The sequence below is a fragment of the Paroedura picta genome, chromosome 9 (genome assembly GCF_049243985.1).
Source record: "Paroedura picta isolate Pp20150507F chromosome 9, Ppicta_v3.0, whole genome shotgun sequence".
NCBI classification, from domain to species: domain Eukaryota; kingdom Metazoa; phylum Chordata; class Lepidosauria; order Squamata; family Gekkonidae; genus Paroedura; species Paroedura picta.
Genome location: NC_135377.1, coordinates 7,628,198 through 7,642,168, shown reverse-complemented (window position 1 = coordinate 7,642,168; position 13,971 = coordinate 7,628,198). Strand labels below are relative to the sequence as shown.

Here is a 13,971-nt window from a genome sequence, read left to right as displayed (position 1 = left end):
TAGGGGTAAGGGGTGCTATGCCACAGCTGTTTGGATTCTGTATTGCTTTCTCCAGTTTTTAGAAGCATTATCCTTTCCCCACTAACAGTAATGAGAATTGTGTTACAGTGCACAACTCTGCTGTCCCATAAAACCGAGCCGCTTCCCAGAAATGGGGACAGCTCAAGAGCAAAAGCCAGTTAACTCCACTTTAAAAGAGGCTAAGACCCTTTAAGCTGCAGGGGGCTGGGCCATCCAAAGGTAAGAGGCTCACAGCCGCCTACCCTGGCCTTCTTTCTAAATGGGATTAGATGGGAAAACGGTGTCACTGGCGATGTCCCTCTTCTTTGTGTTTACTGAAACTTGGCAAGCCACCGAGGAGCAGGCTTCAGAACCACAGAAAGAGTTCTTCAAGACAAGAGCTGTTCAGAGGCTGTTTGCCATTGCCTGCCTCTGTGTCGCAGCCCTGGACTTCCTTGGTGGTCTCCCATCTAACCAGGGACAACCCTGCTTGGCTTCCAACAGCTGAGAAGATCATACTAGCTTGGCATAGTGGCTAAGAACGGCAGCTTCTAACCTGGAGAGATGGGGGTTTCATTGCCCATTCCTCCACATGCAGCCAAGCTGGGAGACTTTGGGCTAATCACAGTCCTGTTAGAGCTGTTCTCCCAAGATCAGAGCTCTCTCCACCTCACCTACCTCACAGGGGGTCTGTTGTGGGGAATGGAAGGGAAAGGGATTGTTAGCCACTTTGAGGCTCCTTCTGGTAGGGACACAAAGGGTATAAAAACCAGCTTTTCTTCTTCTACATTGGGCCATCCAAGACAGGGACCTGGACACTGCAAACCTCAGAGTTGAAATTAATGTGCTATCATGACCATTTACTTCTATGGGATGGAAACAGGCAGCCTTTACTATTTCACTTTCAAAACGGACATGAAAGCACCGCCAACTGGAAAGATTATGTTGGCACAAGGCAACATGTTAGTGGAGCCCAAACAGGTTTGCAGCAACATGACACGCAAAGCATTCAAGAACCCGGACAGCACACGGAGGGGAACATTGCATACAACAAATACTTACTGTAGAGTAACAACATTGGCACCAGGCACAGGGCGCTCGATTTCCAGATCTCTTCGGCTGAAAAACAAAGAGACAGTTGTTGGGGGTTTTAGGGAGCTGTGTATTTCCCCCTGCAAGGTAGGAACAGGTGAGTCTTTGAGCAGCAGGTACAACATGTGACATGAGGGCTACATGCAATATCTAAGGAACATGGATGAACCATACTCTTTGGCTTATAAGCTTAAGGCAGGGATTCCCAGCCAGGGGTCAACAGACCCAACGGTCTGTGACCTTTCCCCTCTTGCCTTAATTGACTCAGCCACAAGCTAGGAAACTGGCCACTTTCATTGCTTCCCCTTCCTGAGCATGAGGGAGTTCTCTCGTGGTTTCTGCAAGAGGGGCAGAGCCTGCATGCATGCCTACTCCCATCTCAAACTGCCTACTGTCTCTCCCTCGGTCCTCCTCGAGCCTGTTTGTTCATGTGGGTGATGATGTCACATCCAGCGACACGTCACCTCCGGAGGGCGTGGCAGGGAGGAATGGCCAGCTGACACCAGTTCCAGGGCTCCTTGAAGCCTGAAAAATTATTTCAGGAGCCCCTCCATGGTCAAAAGGTTGGCCTGAGCCCTCAAAATTGTTGCAAGAGCTCTATGCCACAGCACACAGAAATCCTCCATATAATTTCAGACTCCCAAGTTCCTTCATTCGGTGCTTCACCCTCTAAGGACTCAAACTCTCTTTATAGGGATTCAAGCAAGAGTCTATCAGCTAGTAGGCAGGAAATCTGAAGTCCATGTGCAGGTTTAAGCATTTAACTTTCCTACTTCTAAAAGGACACGTACTGAAAGCAACATAAGGAACTGGAGAATAAGCCAGGGGTAGCAGGCCTCTGAGGTGGTCAGGAGGCTGGGCAGCTGCCTCTCCTTATATTGCCTGCAGAACCCAAGCAAACAAGGTGGCCGAGTGGGAGATTACCTGCTGTAGGAGTTGACAAAGAGGTGCAGATTGCCTTGATTCATGTCGTTGATGATGTGCTGGCGGTAACTGCTGATCAGATCGTGGTTGTTATGAATCTCCTCCTAGAGTTAAGAGAAGTTTACATCAAATACCACCAGCACAAAATTTGGTTAGTATGGAGTACTTCTGGACAAGAGAGCAAAAAACGTGGCCGCTGTGACAAGTGGGTCAAAAATGCTACCTCCCCCAACCACTAATTCTGTGCCACTTGCTGTGCCACCCATCATGCTCCAGCTCCTCCCCTTTTTTCCTCCCATCACACTGGTCCCCAGGAACCCGGGACACTCCTCCCCTTCCCTTAGGGAGTCAATTCTGTAGCAATGCAGTTAATCAGGTGTTGTGTGTGTGTGTGTGTGTGTGTAAGCAGTGACCCTCTGGTTTTGAAACGACCTTATTTCTACAGCAGTTGACAGAAGTATCTACATCTTGCAGCCCACCCCAAAGGTTCCTTTTAAAGCAAAGCAGGATTATTTTATCACTGTCTTACAAGGGAAAGCTCAGGAATGCTACAACTAGCATAATGCCATGCAGATTATCCCCTTGAATCAGGGGGCTCCCTGCTTTCCATGCTGTGAAATGATCTTAGGTGGCAGCAGCCATGGAAACTGTATGAATACCACAAAATACCACTTCCATAATATTCCAATATTCCGTAAATACCCTTGATCACTAGGAAAACTGGTGGGTCAGGAAGTGAATTTCCTCCAGGCCCGGGATCCTGGTTTGGGGGGTGGGGAAGAACGTCATCTGGGCATGGAATTCAGGTCACTGTGGGTGGGCATGTAGTTGTGAATTTTCTGCATTGTGCAGGGGGTTTGACTAGATGACCCTATATGTATATATATATATATCAATCACACAGCTACAGGAAGGATCTCTTATTTTGCTCACAGGTATGTGGATACTCATATACCAAACAATGTACTCCCAGGCAACATAATATTCAAATCTCAGAACCAGAATCCAAAAGCATGTTTTGTGTGTGTGTGTGTGGGGCAATGTTTACCTTGCCAAAAAGATGTGAAATAACCAAATCTGGCAGGGCATGAGTCCATCCAGAAATCTACAGAGGCAAAAACAACACAAACTAAATTGTCTTAACTTGCTTCACAGTCTTCTCGCAGGTTGCACATGCTATGCCAAACCACAATTCCGCCACATCAGCCAAGTGATGCTAAAAAGTTCTTTGGTTATAATTGACTTTATGCCCCAACAAAAGCTGAAATCATCACCATTTCTATATTGCCATGAAATCAAAGAAATGTTAATGACTTTGTAAAAAAAGATATTGCTGAGAACAAGAATAAGCTAAACAAGGTTCACCTGCTCCTGATCTGAGGCTTAGCCAGCCAAATGTCAGAATCTTTTACAGGCCCAGAGGAGTGACTGCAACAAAGCTAAACCCAGCAGCCAGCACCTTGGGCAAGCCGATTAGCAGGCAAAGAGGTTTAGCTGTGTCAATGAGCGGATTCTGCAGGGAAAGTACAAAATGCCACACGGAGACCATTTCTACCCATGGCTACTTAAGGCCCATTTCCAAGCTACCGCCAGATTCTTTCGTGTTGTAAGAGAATCGGGAGTCATGAGCACAAGCCTGCTTTTAGACAAAGCAAACAACACCGCTACGACTGGCTTCAACAGAAGTGTAGGGACACGCAGCAACACTCCCTCTTTCCTTTGTGCGGGTCACAGTCGTTCTGCCAGCCATACATTGTAGAAATCATTTCTATGATGCTTTTCTCCCTGACGGGGATGCAAAGAATCTTACAACATCCTCCCTCTCCTCCATTTCAATTCAAGTGTAGGAGGGTTAGGCTGAGTATGTGTGGCTGCCCTACAGCCACCGAGCAAGCTTCCATGGCAAAGTGGGGATTCTGAACCTGGCGTTTTCTAGATCCTTGGGCAAACCTCGAGGGAAGGCTTTAAGCAGGGATAATTCTTCTCATAGGCTGGCTGGTTTAAAAGTTCATGATGCTGAAGAAGCATGATTGAACTGATTCACAGCACTGCTGATGGCCTAGAGCAGGGGTAGTCAAACTGCGGCCCTCCAGATGTCCATGGACTACAATTCCCATGAGCCCCCTGCCAGCATTGTAGTTCATGGACATCTGGAGGGCCGCAGTTTGACTACCCCTGGCCTAGAGAAAGAATCTCAAAGGGGTTGACCAGTGCCCACCGAACACATTTCCTCATGTTACATACAAGGCAGAGTTTGAATAGCTAAGATGAAAAGTAACCGTGCTTTTTTACCGTTGAGAACCCCCTGAAACATTCTTCAGGCTTTGAGAAACCCCAGAAGTGGTGCGATGGTACAGAATAAAGTTGGAAAGCAGAGCTGTGGCCACACTCACCCGGGGGCCCTCCCCTTCCCATCCCTCCAGGCCCATCATTGGCCATTTTGGGAGGGGAAGGGCGGGTCAATGTGACCATATATGGTCATAACACTTGATAAATGTTTAACAATTTTTTAAAAAAATACATCAAAACAAATTAACTGCCACCCATTCAGGAAAAGCCTTCCAGGGCTGTCCAGAAACCCTGGAGGAGAAGAAAGGCTTCAAGCAGCCGCAGTGTGTTACCTTGGTTGCTGCCCAGTCCATCCATCCTTCAGCACAGGGGTTGACGTTAATAAGAACGAGTCCTTCTGTCAGATCAGGATGGTTAAGCTGCAGATGGAAGAATCAGGTGAACAGACAGCCAGGGGCATTTGGAGAAGTAAAATACAAAAAGCAAAAGGCCAGGATAGATTCAAGTGTTAGTCAGAAGCAGCACAACAAAAATAGTCCAAGAGCACCTTTAAGACCAACAAAGATTTATTCAAGGCATGAGGTTTTGAGTGCTTGCACTCAATCTTTGTTGGTCTTAAAGGTGCTCTTGGACTCTTATTTTTCAAAGCCCAGGAGTACAGCAATGCCTTTATTTTAAAGGCAAATGAGCAGTGATATTGGTCTCTGAGAACTGCCTAACTGAATTAGTTTCTTGGTCTCCATATTCCAGATTTTGACTAAATGGAAATCCACAGCCACACTAAGGTATGCCATGTGAAATAAATGAACAGCTGCCTCTTTAATCAGAGAGGGAATAAAGAAGAGTGTAGGGAAGTGTCCTCTCTAACGTTTTCAGCTGTGAATTTGAGCCACACAGCTTTCGTACATAAATATTCAGAGGCAGAAGTCACTGGCATCTCGGAAGGAGCTCCAGGCTACTCAATGAACTTTCAGCATTTTACAGGCTGCAATGGAGGAAGGGAGGGGGACCACATAATACAGTGGCTAAAACTTCAGAAAAGCCCCGTGATACTTACAGCAAATCTGGTTAATATGTAGGCACCAGCTCCGGTTCCCATTCCAATCACACTTTTCAGTCTATAAACAATAAAGTGAAACACAGTTAAGGAGGTCTAGACCAGGTTCCAGTTTCAAACAGATGTTTCCTGTCCTGTCTGTTTCAGAGCAAATTGCACTAATATAGCCTAGGGCAGGGGTGGCCAAACTGTGGTTCACCAGATGTCCATGGACTACAATCCCCACAGCCCCCTGCTGCCAGCAAGGGCTCATGGGAATTGTAGTCCACGGATATCTGGTGAGCCACAGTTTGGCCTCCCCTGCCTAATGGTCTCTGCCCATGCATAACAAGCTTCTGAGCAACATGAACTTTAACCACCAGGGACAAAAACAATTTTAAGTAATGTGAGGTAATAATATCATCACATCCTGGTACGGCTCTTAGCATGTCCGATAACACTGGTGGGGTTTGCATATAGAACCGGTGACCATTCTCTTCCCATCCTCCCCTCCAAAGGAAGCAGGCTGCAAGCTACTGAAGAAAACTGTCACAAGGCCCAGGGTTGGCTTAGCAGGAGATACACTACTTTAGACTGGCAGGCTTATTGATTGGTGTGATACTCAACTAAGCCCAAGTCCCCTTGAACTGCCTTGGATATATCTGACATGTTGCTTACAACCTACCCATCTAAACTCAAGTAAAACTGGTTAGCAGGATGTTTCATTGGCTCAGTCTTTGCCCCAGTGAATGACCTCAGAGAAGTGGGGCATTAAACTGACATTTCCTAAACAGAAGAACAGTTGGTTTTTTATAACCTGTTTTTCACTACCCAAAGGGGTCTTCAAAATGGCTTATAATCACCTTCACTTCCTCTCCCCACAACAGACACCCTGCAAGGAAGGTGAGGCTGAGAGCTCTGAGAGAGACTGCTCTGTGAAACAGCTCTAAGAGAAGTGTGACTAGTCCAAGGTCACCCAGCTGGCTGCCTGTGAACTCAGTTCTCCAGATAAGAGTCTGCCAACCCTTAGCCACTACACGATGTTGGCTCTCAATAGCGGGGTATCAAAAACTCAGCTTGCTGTACTTGTAATGCACAATCAATTACCCTAAAAACAAGACTAACCTAGAATGGGATCCTAATTCTTACACAATTATTTTACAGCAGATGTTGGTGAAGTCATAGTTAAATTAGCTAAGGGTTAGGCCTAAGCACATTCCAGGTTATCAGTTCAAGAGCTTATAATCTTAGCAGTTCAAAGAGCTACAAGTGACAGTGCTGAATTTGGATGTTGTGACACAGTTTACTAATTTACCATAATTCGCTTTTGCCTTATATTTCTAGTGTTATGATGTTATGATGGTTGTTCATTAGTCTGAGGAAGAGTGCATGCACTTGAAACGTCACACCTTGAATAAATCTTTGTTGGTCTTAAAAGTGCTACTGCTCTAATTCTGTTGCAGTAATTCCCTGTTCAGCAGTTAAATCTGACACCCAGCACTGGGGCTCCACCCGAGCAAATATAATGTAAAAGTATAGGAGAAGCAATAAAATTTAACAGAAGTGCAAAACTCTGAAAGGGCATGAAAATACATTCAGTAAGTAGAGAATCCTAGAATCCTAGAAGGGGCCATGCAGGTCATCCAGTCCAACCCCCTGCTCAATGCAGGATCATCTTAAAGCATCCATGAAAAATATCTGTCCAGCCACTGCCTGAAGACTACCAGTGAAGTTATGTCAGCTGCCACCTGTATTTAGACAAGTGGATTTTCTCCCTCAACTACGTAATATTTGCACTTAACTGATGAGATCTCAATAGGTTTACACTACAAAGCACAATGAATGGTAAAGCTGCCACCGCTATCAGAATCCCCAAAGAATCAAACATGCCAGAACCTGACAGCAACTCTAAAGTTGTTAGCTTGGAGGGAGATTTTGTTCAATAGGAAATTACATAAATTGGGGGAAATGTAGGTCATTCAACCATTAGCAAACAACTTAACTCACCCAAACTGCTTCAGGATCCCGGGTAACATTTCAGCAAGTTGGTCCATAGAAGGGTACATATATCTACAAGAACAATAATTATAGCATCATGATCTAGCCATGTTCTAATGTCTTAAAGGTCTACAATCCTGAGTGAGCAACAATAAGAGCCCAAACCTCTCTGATAAGGATTTCTCCTTTAATTCTAATGAAAATCCCCCTTCTTTAGCTGAGATCTACCTGGGAGAAAGGAGAACAACCTCACTCCACAGCTGATCTTGAAATTTTATTCAAGAACAACTGAATGAATTCTTATACCAGCCCATTCAACCAACAAATTGCCATCCTGAACAGACATGGAATCCATCCTTTATAGGAAAATCCAAAAAAGGTAGGCATCAATGACTAAATCTCATTCCCTAAACATAACTTACTCTACCCCTGAGAACAGAACATTTCAAAATTCCTGGGAAGAAAAAGAAAAAAAAAGGAAAACAATTCTTCTACAGCACAAGAGATAAGAGAGACGTCACTTTATGACCATGAAAAAAGTTTTCCTAAAGTTCAGGGGTATTTTAGCAAATTTGGGGCAAGGGTGAGAGAAGACAGAAACATAGAGAACTGAATAAGAACATAATCAATTTAGCTCATACTCACTCAAAACTACGAGAGGATAGAGGAAGCTTATTCAGTATTGTAATATTGAACTAAATTCCTGTAACACTCTTGTTCAAGTTTGCATGTCATTGAGCCCAAATTGAGCCTACTGCTACAGTGCAGCATCATGATTTGATCAAACTCCAGTTGTATTATTTGAATGTAAGCAGTGCAGCTGGGACCAAACTGGGATTTTCTACCAGAGATCATTTCTTAGTCTCACAGAAACTCCCCCCTCCTCCCCGATAATTTCCAGAGTCTTGCCAAGGTGGCAGTTTGGACTAATTGCATCTCGCTGCAACATCTCAAGTCACAAATCAAGTGCAAGACTAACGTTACTTCCTGTTTGTGGCCAGGCGCAGAGACTGCCGAATAGGAAGGAATGTCTCCAGTGATAGGAGGTGGAACAGAAGAAACAAACCACCCCTCATGTGCAAACTGGCATTTGTGACATCTGGTTGATAATCAATCTGATGCACAAAACAGTTTGGACCAGTTTGGTGCAGACTATGCCTGACCACTTAGGGTAGGGGTGGCCAAACTGTAGCTCTCGAGCTGTCCATGGCCTACAATTCCCATGAGCCCCTGCCAGCTCATGTAGGCCACGGACAGCCAGAGAGCCACAGTTTGGCCACCCCTGACTTAGGGCATTACCAAAAGCAATATTCTCCATGTACACAATTGCAGGACATTTTGCCTACATGACATGGAAATCATTACTTCTCCAGTACAGAAGAAAACATTTTTTAAACAAAGGGTCTCCCCTGCATCTGCCTGCTACCATTACCTTATTGTTCAGGCTAGGAACCTTTCAAACTCTTCCCATTCCCAACATGAGCCCTTCTAATGCCACACAAAGGTAAAATTACCCAATAAATGCAGTTTACGAAGACTACCAGTTTTTATCTGTAATGAAAGAGCCATGACATCCAGGTTTAGTTGCCAAAGCAGACAAACACTTTCAAAGCATTCTGTCTTCCATTACAATGTTCTTAAGGTCACACTAGCCTCAAAAAAACATATCCACAAATGGAGCACATTTTTGAGGCTTGTCCACTTAACCGTTTTGGCTATTTGATCTGATTTTTGAGTGACATTATTTCCCCCTTTTGTTTTTGACGATGATACTCACCGATAACATGCTTAAGCCACCTCCTCAGTTTGTTTAAGTAATACCTGCAGAACCGACTTACCCAGGTGGAAAAGAGGCTGCCCCGTCATGCTGTCCAGGGGCATCCACATGGCAGACGGCAAAGTGCTGAGTGATCTCCTGCATATCTTCGAAATTGAAGAGGGGGTTGAAGCACGTTTTATCTTTAGGAAAGGAGGACAACAATTAATATCTATGAGAGTATGAAGAATGAATACTCACCGTGCACAGCCGGGAAGCATGAGCGCAAGTTATCTGAAGCAACGCATAAGATTTTACTCTGCAGGAAAGGAGGGTGACACAGCCACTACCTTGGAAACTCACAAGCTGAGTGTCCTTATCAAAGAGGTTCCAGTTCAGACAATCTCACCCATTTGCTTGATACACACCAAGTAAAGTAGATTCCCTCCCACGATCTACCGTTTCCACATCAAAAGTCAAGAGCAATTCTTCTCTTGCAGCCCTTGCCTCTTTCAAATTCAATTTTAAAACAGCATTTCATTTGCGTAGCTTTTCAAACATGTAGTTTGGGTATACTCAGTACTACTGAGGCGCATGTTGACCTGGGTGCAGTTTCCAGATGAAGCTTCTATTTGGATAAAACTAAGGGAAAGGAATTCAATAGACTGTGGAGCAGCTTTCAAAATACTTTTCTGTGAACCTTAGATACAGCTCACAGAGGCATTAAGAGGACACTCAATTGGTCTGAGAGAGAACACTCAGTTGGTGTAGAGAGCCAGCTTGGTGTGGTGGTTAGGAGCCTGGACTTCTAATCTGGCAAGCCGGGTTTGATTTCCTGCTCCTCCTCCACATGCAGCCAGCTGGGTGACCTTGGGCTCACCACAGCACTGATAACGCTGTTCTGACCGAGCAGGAATATCAGGGCTCTCTCAGCCTCACCTCTCTTACAGGGTGTCTGTTGTGCGGAGAGGAAAGGGAAGGCAACAGTAAGCCACTCTGAGACTCCTTTGGGTAGAGAAAAATGGCATATAAGAACCAACTTTTCTTCTTCTTCAGTTATCTCAGGGCTCTCTCAGCCTCCCCTCCCTCACAGGGTGTCTGTTGTGGGGAGAGGAAAGGGAAGGCGAATGTAAGCTTAAGCGCATGTGGTGTTTGGACTAGATCAGGCAACAGAAAGCAAAGCAGCTGCAGTGGTAATAAGTAGTGCTGCCTGCCTATTAAATCATTAGAGAAGGGCCAAGGTAGAGCCAGCTGTTACACTTACGATTCAGACCAATATCATGGTAAGTCAGGATTGCGGGCCTGCTCCCTCTGGGAGTCCCACACATGGTGACGTGGACAGAACCATGCACCGTTTCAACATCTTGTTCCTGCAAGAGAGAAGGGCCGTTAGCTTTCTTGTTTGCTTAAAGTCTCCCTCACTTGGCAGAGAAAGAAACACACACACAAAAACAAAGACTTCAACGACCTTTTTAGTTATTGGATATGTCAAAACCTCTTGACAATTGTTCCAGAACCTATTTGTTAGGTTGGATATGGCCAGCAGTAAAATCCTGCCCTTTACCACTATATATGGGGGGCTTCCCATGCTGCAGAATCCTTTAGTAAAAAGCTTCTGAGCAACAGGTACACACAGGTACACGAAGAGTCCAGAATGGTCATGCTTGAACAAAGACTCAAGCAGGTGTTTGCCCACCACATTTCACAAAGTTAACAGCCTGTTAAAAAGCACTGCAAAATCTCTATGTATCTTGTTCTATTTTAGGCTCACAGCTTAAGCTCTTGCAACCGTGCCAAAGCTGGCCAGTGGGAGGTCAATGCCAAGATGGGGGAGGCCACCAGAAAGGTAGGGCAAATGTAATGAAGAAATCCTTGCCCATTAAGTCGGTCGACTTTATGAGTCCGGGAGTAGTTACCACGTCTGGGAAAGCTGAGTGGGTTGAAGACTGACTTTAGAATTTGGGAGTCCCCAGCCAGCGACCCAAAATCAGTCTTATTATGCCTGTCTAAAATTAGGAGGTCTAAATGTAGAGAAATATTATTTGTATGGTTATCTTCTTAGGGGATTAATATATGAAACATTATTAGAAAGCCAATGGATAGAGAAGGCATACAGGGCTGAGGTATACATGTGAGTCTCACAATCCCTGACAAATGTATGGCTTTCAATCAAATATACATTTCTGTTGATACTAATGACAGACCTTCTTCAAACTTACAGCATTGTCATGAACGCTCACCTTCCCGTACCTGCATACCTACATCCTGCTCTAAAACTTCAAACCTATCAACAATAGGATAACTTAAAGGTATCCTTACAGCATTTAATAACGGATTGGATCCAGATTAATTGGGCAAGTTCCACCAATCCGCCTTCCTACTGCAGACCCTTCTCATATCATTCCTCAGGGTCCCAAGAACAATAGTTTGTAAAGGTCAGCGGAAGGAGGGAGGCAGGAAAGTTCTATTCTGCCAATGGAAAAGGGAATTTGGATCCAAATAAATATTTTCACAAAACAATGTAAAAAGAGCCCTGTGGATCAGACCAGTGGTCCATCTAGTCCAGCATCCTGTCTCACAAAGTGGCCAACCAATTCCACTGGAGGGCCAGCAACAGGGCATAGAGGCCAAGCCTTTCTTTGAATGTTGCCTCCTAGCTCTCAGATTCAGAGGCTGACTGCCTCTGAATGCGGAGGCTCTCCTCAGTCATCATGGCTAGCAGGCATTGATAGATGTATCCTCTATGAATCTATCCAATCCCCCTTTAAAGCTGCTTATAATATCATCTGGGAGCAAATTCCATGTTTCAATCACTCTCTATGTTAAATAGTATTCCTTTTGTCTCTCCTCAATCTACTGCCCATCAGCTTCATTGGAGGCCTTCAAGTTCTAGTCCTTTGGGAGAGGGAAAATAACTTCTCTGTGTCAAATTTCTTCACTCCATGCATAATTTTATAAACCTCTCTCAGGTCCCCCCCCCCCCATTGTTTCTTTTCTAAATGGGAAAGTCCCAGATTCCTCAGCCTTCATGGTGCTCCAAACTCCTTATCTGCTGTGGTTGCCTTCCTCTTTCCTTTCCCCAGCCCTGCAGTATCTTTTTGGAGAGACAGGGACCAGAACTGCATGCAGCACTCATCTATACAGTGGCATTATAGTTATCAACCATTAGTCTCTTACTGTAAAGGGTCCTTCTCTGGAGATAGGAGGAAATCTGAAGGTCGGGTTTTCTCATCCACTTCCCGATCTTCAGATTTCCTCCACTCCAGAGGGAGAACAACCATTTTCCTTGCTGCATGTAAAGAAGCCTTAAAACACAAAGCTCTTCCATGACCACTTCACCAGAACTGAGATGTCAAAAACAAACAAGCCATAAAACCTGCAATAACAGTCCGTCCAGTTCCAAGTCATATTATACAAATGTCCTGCTGTATACAGGTGCTTAGCAACTGAATCAGCCTTCCTGTTTTCCAATCCTAAACGACCAGTCAAAGATCCTTTTCAGCCGCCGCCTCCCTTCTCCCACTGAAATACTTACAGCATTGCGTAATAAATAAGCGGTATCTTCCACATCCAGAACCATTTTCGGACAGTGCAGTTTCGTATTAATCACAAGGAGCCCGCCGAGGAAGCGATGGGCAGGTTTCGCTGGGATGCTGCTAAGCCGGGTTATATAGCCAAGCCGCTGCCCTGCCTAAGCCAAACACTCCCACAATGCATCTCCGAAAAACTAACACCAGCTAGTTCAGAAGGACGTCATTCTTAAGCAGGATTTAAGACAGGTTTGACCGCAAGAAGCCACTCTATATAGCGCAGACGATGGGGAGGGGGACTGGGCCGAGTGGTGGCAGGGAGGGATAACAACAAGAAGGCCCTTCCAGATAATGAAAACAGTCTCTGATGGGCAGCTTTTAGCACAGCGGTGCATACTCCGCCTCAGTGGGCCAAGGACAGCCTTGCAGGGCCCCCAAGCAATTCGGGACACAGCTGGAACGATCCCTGCCGGAACGCCTGCCCTTTGTTAGCATTGCACAAAAGTAAGTTTCTGAGCATCACTTAAAGGACTGAAATAAACTCCTTCTAGCATAAGCTTCTGTCTAACAACAGTCAGATGCAACACCAGGGCCCTTCACCTGGCAGACTTTCAGCACACAAGGAATTGGGGAAAAAATTAAAGACAAGACCAAGGAGGCATGAAATTAAGGAAGTGTGGGGTGCAATGCAATCATCCAACCTCATAAACCGTCAGTGGAGAGGGGGATGGCTCACAATTGAATCACTGTTCCTGAAGGTGCCCCACTGGTGTAGGAGAGACCCATTCCTACAGACAGAAATCAACGGATCAGTGGGCAAGAACGGCTCATCAGAATGAATTCAGCTACCACAGGGAAGGATTTACCAGGAGGTCAGGATATACCTTGCTGGGACTATGATTTTCAACTATTCGTAAGCCCTTTACAGGAATTGCTCCAGCCAAGCCTCTTGAAATAAACTGGGCAGTAAGGAGGGGGAAGAACGCATGTGTGCATACCATGCTGAGCAAGTATGGCTGATTATTAGAACTTAATATTATCACTTCCGCGTGACTGAATATTATAACTTAAGAAGAGAGAGATCCATTCAAACAGGCTGTGCTCATGGAGCTGGCAATCCTGAGTAAAGATCCAGATTGTATAGCCCTCTGATGCCTGCTTCAACATTTCTGCACAGCTAAAAATAAAAATGCCTGGGGGGCGGGACAGAAGAGGATGATTGTAGCTTCCCCATGTTAAGCAGCAGCCCTGAAAACATGTGTGTAAAGTGAGAGGGAGTTGCTCATATCTCCCCCTGCCTCTCCCCCCCCCCTTCCATCAGCTACAGCCTGTCATGAAAATCCCTC

The 13,971-nt window shown here is 45.3% G+C and overlaps 1 protein-coding gene across 3 annotated transcripts in view; it reads right to left on the bottom strand.

Moving 5' to 3' along the window:
* The window catches only part of NDRG1 (N-myc downstream regulated 1), a 46,411-nt gene that overhangs the window by 7,433 nt on the left and 25,007 nt on the right, over positions 1-13,971 (bottom strand). For all 3 annotated transcript variants that reach the window (XM_077351455.1, XM_077351456.1, XM_077351454.1), the window contains exons 4-11: positions 10,360-10,465; positions 9,178-9,298; positions 7,349-7,411; positions 5,363-5,423; positions 4,638-4,724; positions 3,065-3,121; positions 2,017-2,120; positions 1,063-1,119 (exon numbers count right to left, since the gene is read on the bottom strand). In XM_077351455.1, coding sequence (XP_077207570.1) covers positions 1,063-1,119; positions 2,017-2,120; positions 3,065-3,121; positions 4,638-4,724; positions 5,363-5,423; positions 7,349-7,411; positions 9,178-9,298; positions 10,360-10,465 — 656 coding nt within the window. The remainder of the gene's footprint in view (positions 1-1,062; positions 1,120-2,016; positions 2,121-3,064; positions 3,122-4,637; positions 4,725-5,362; positions 5,424-7,348; positions 7,412-9,177; positions 9,299-10,359; positions 10,466-13,971) is intronic.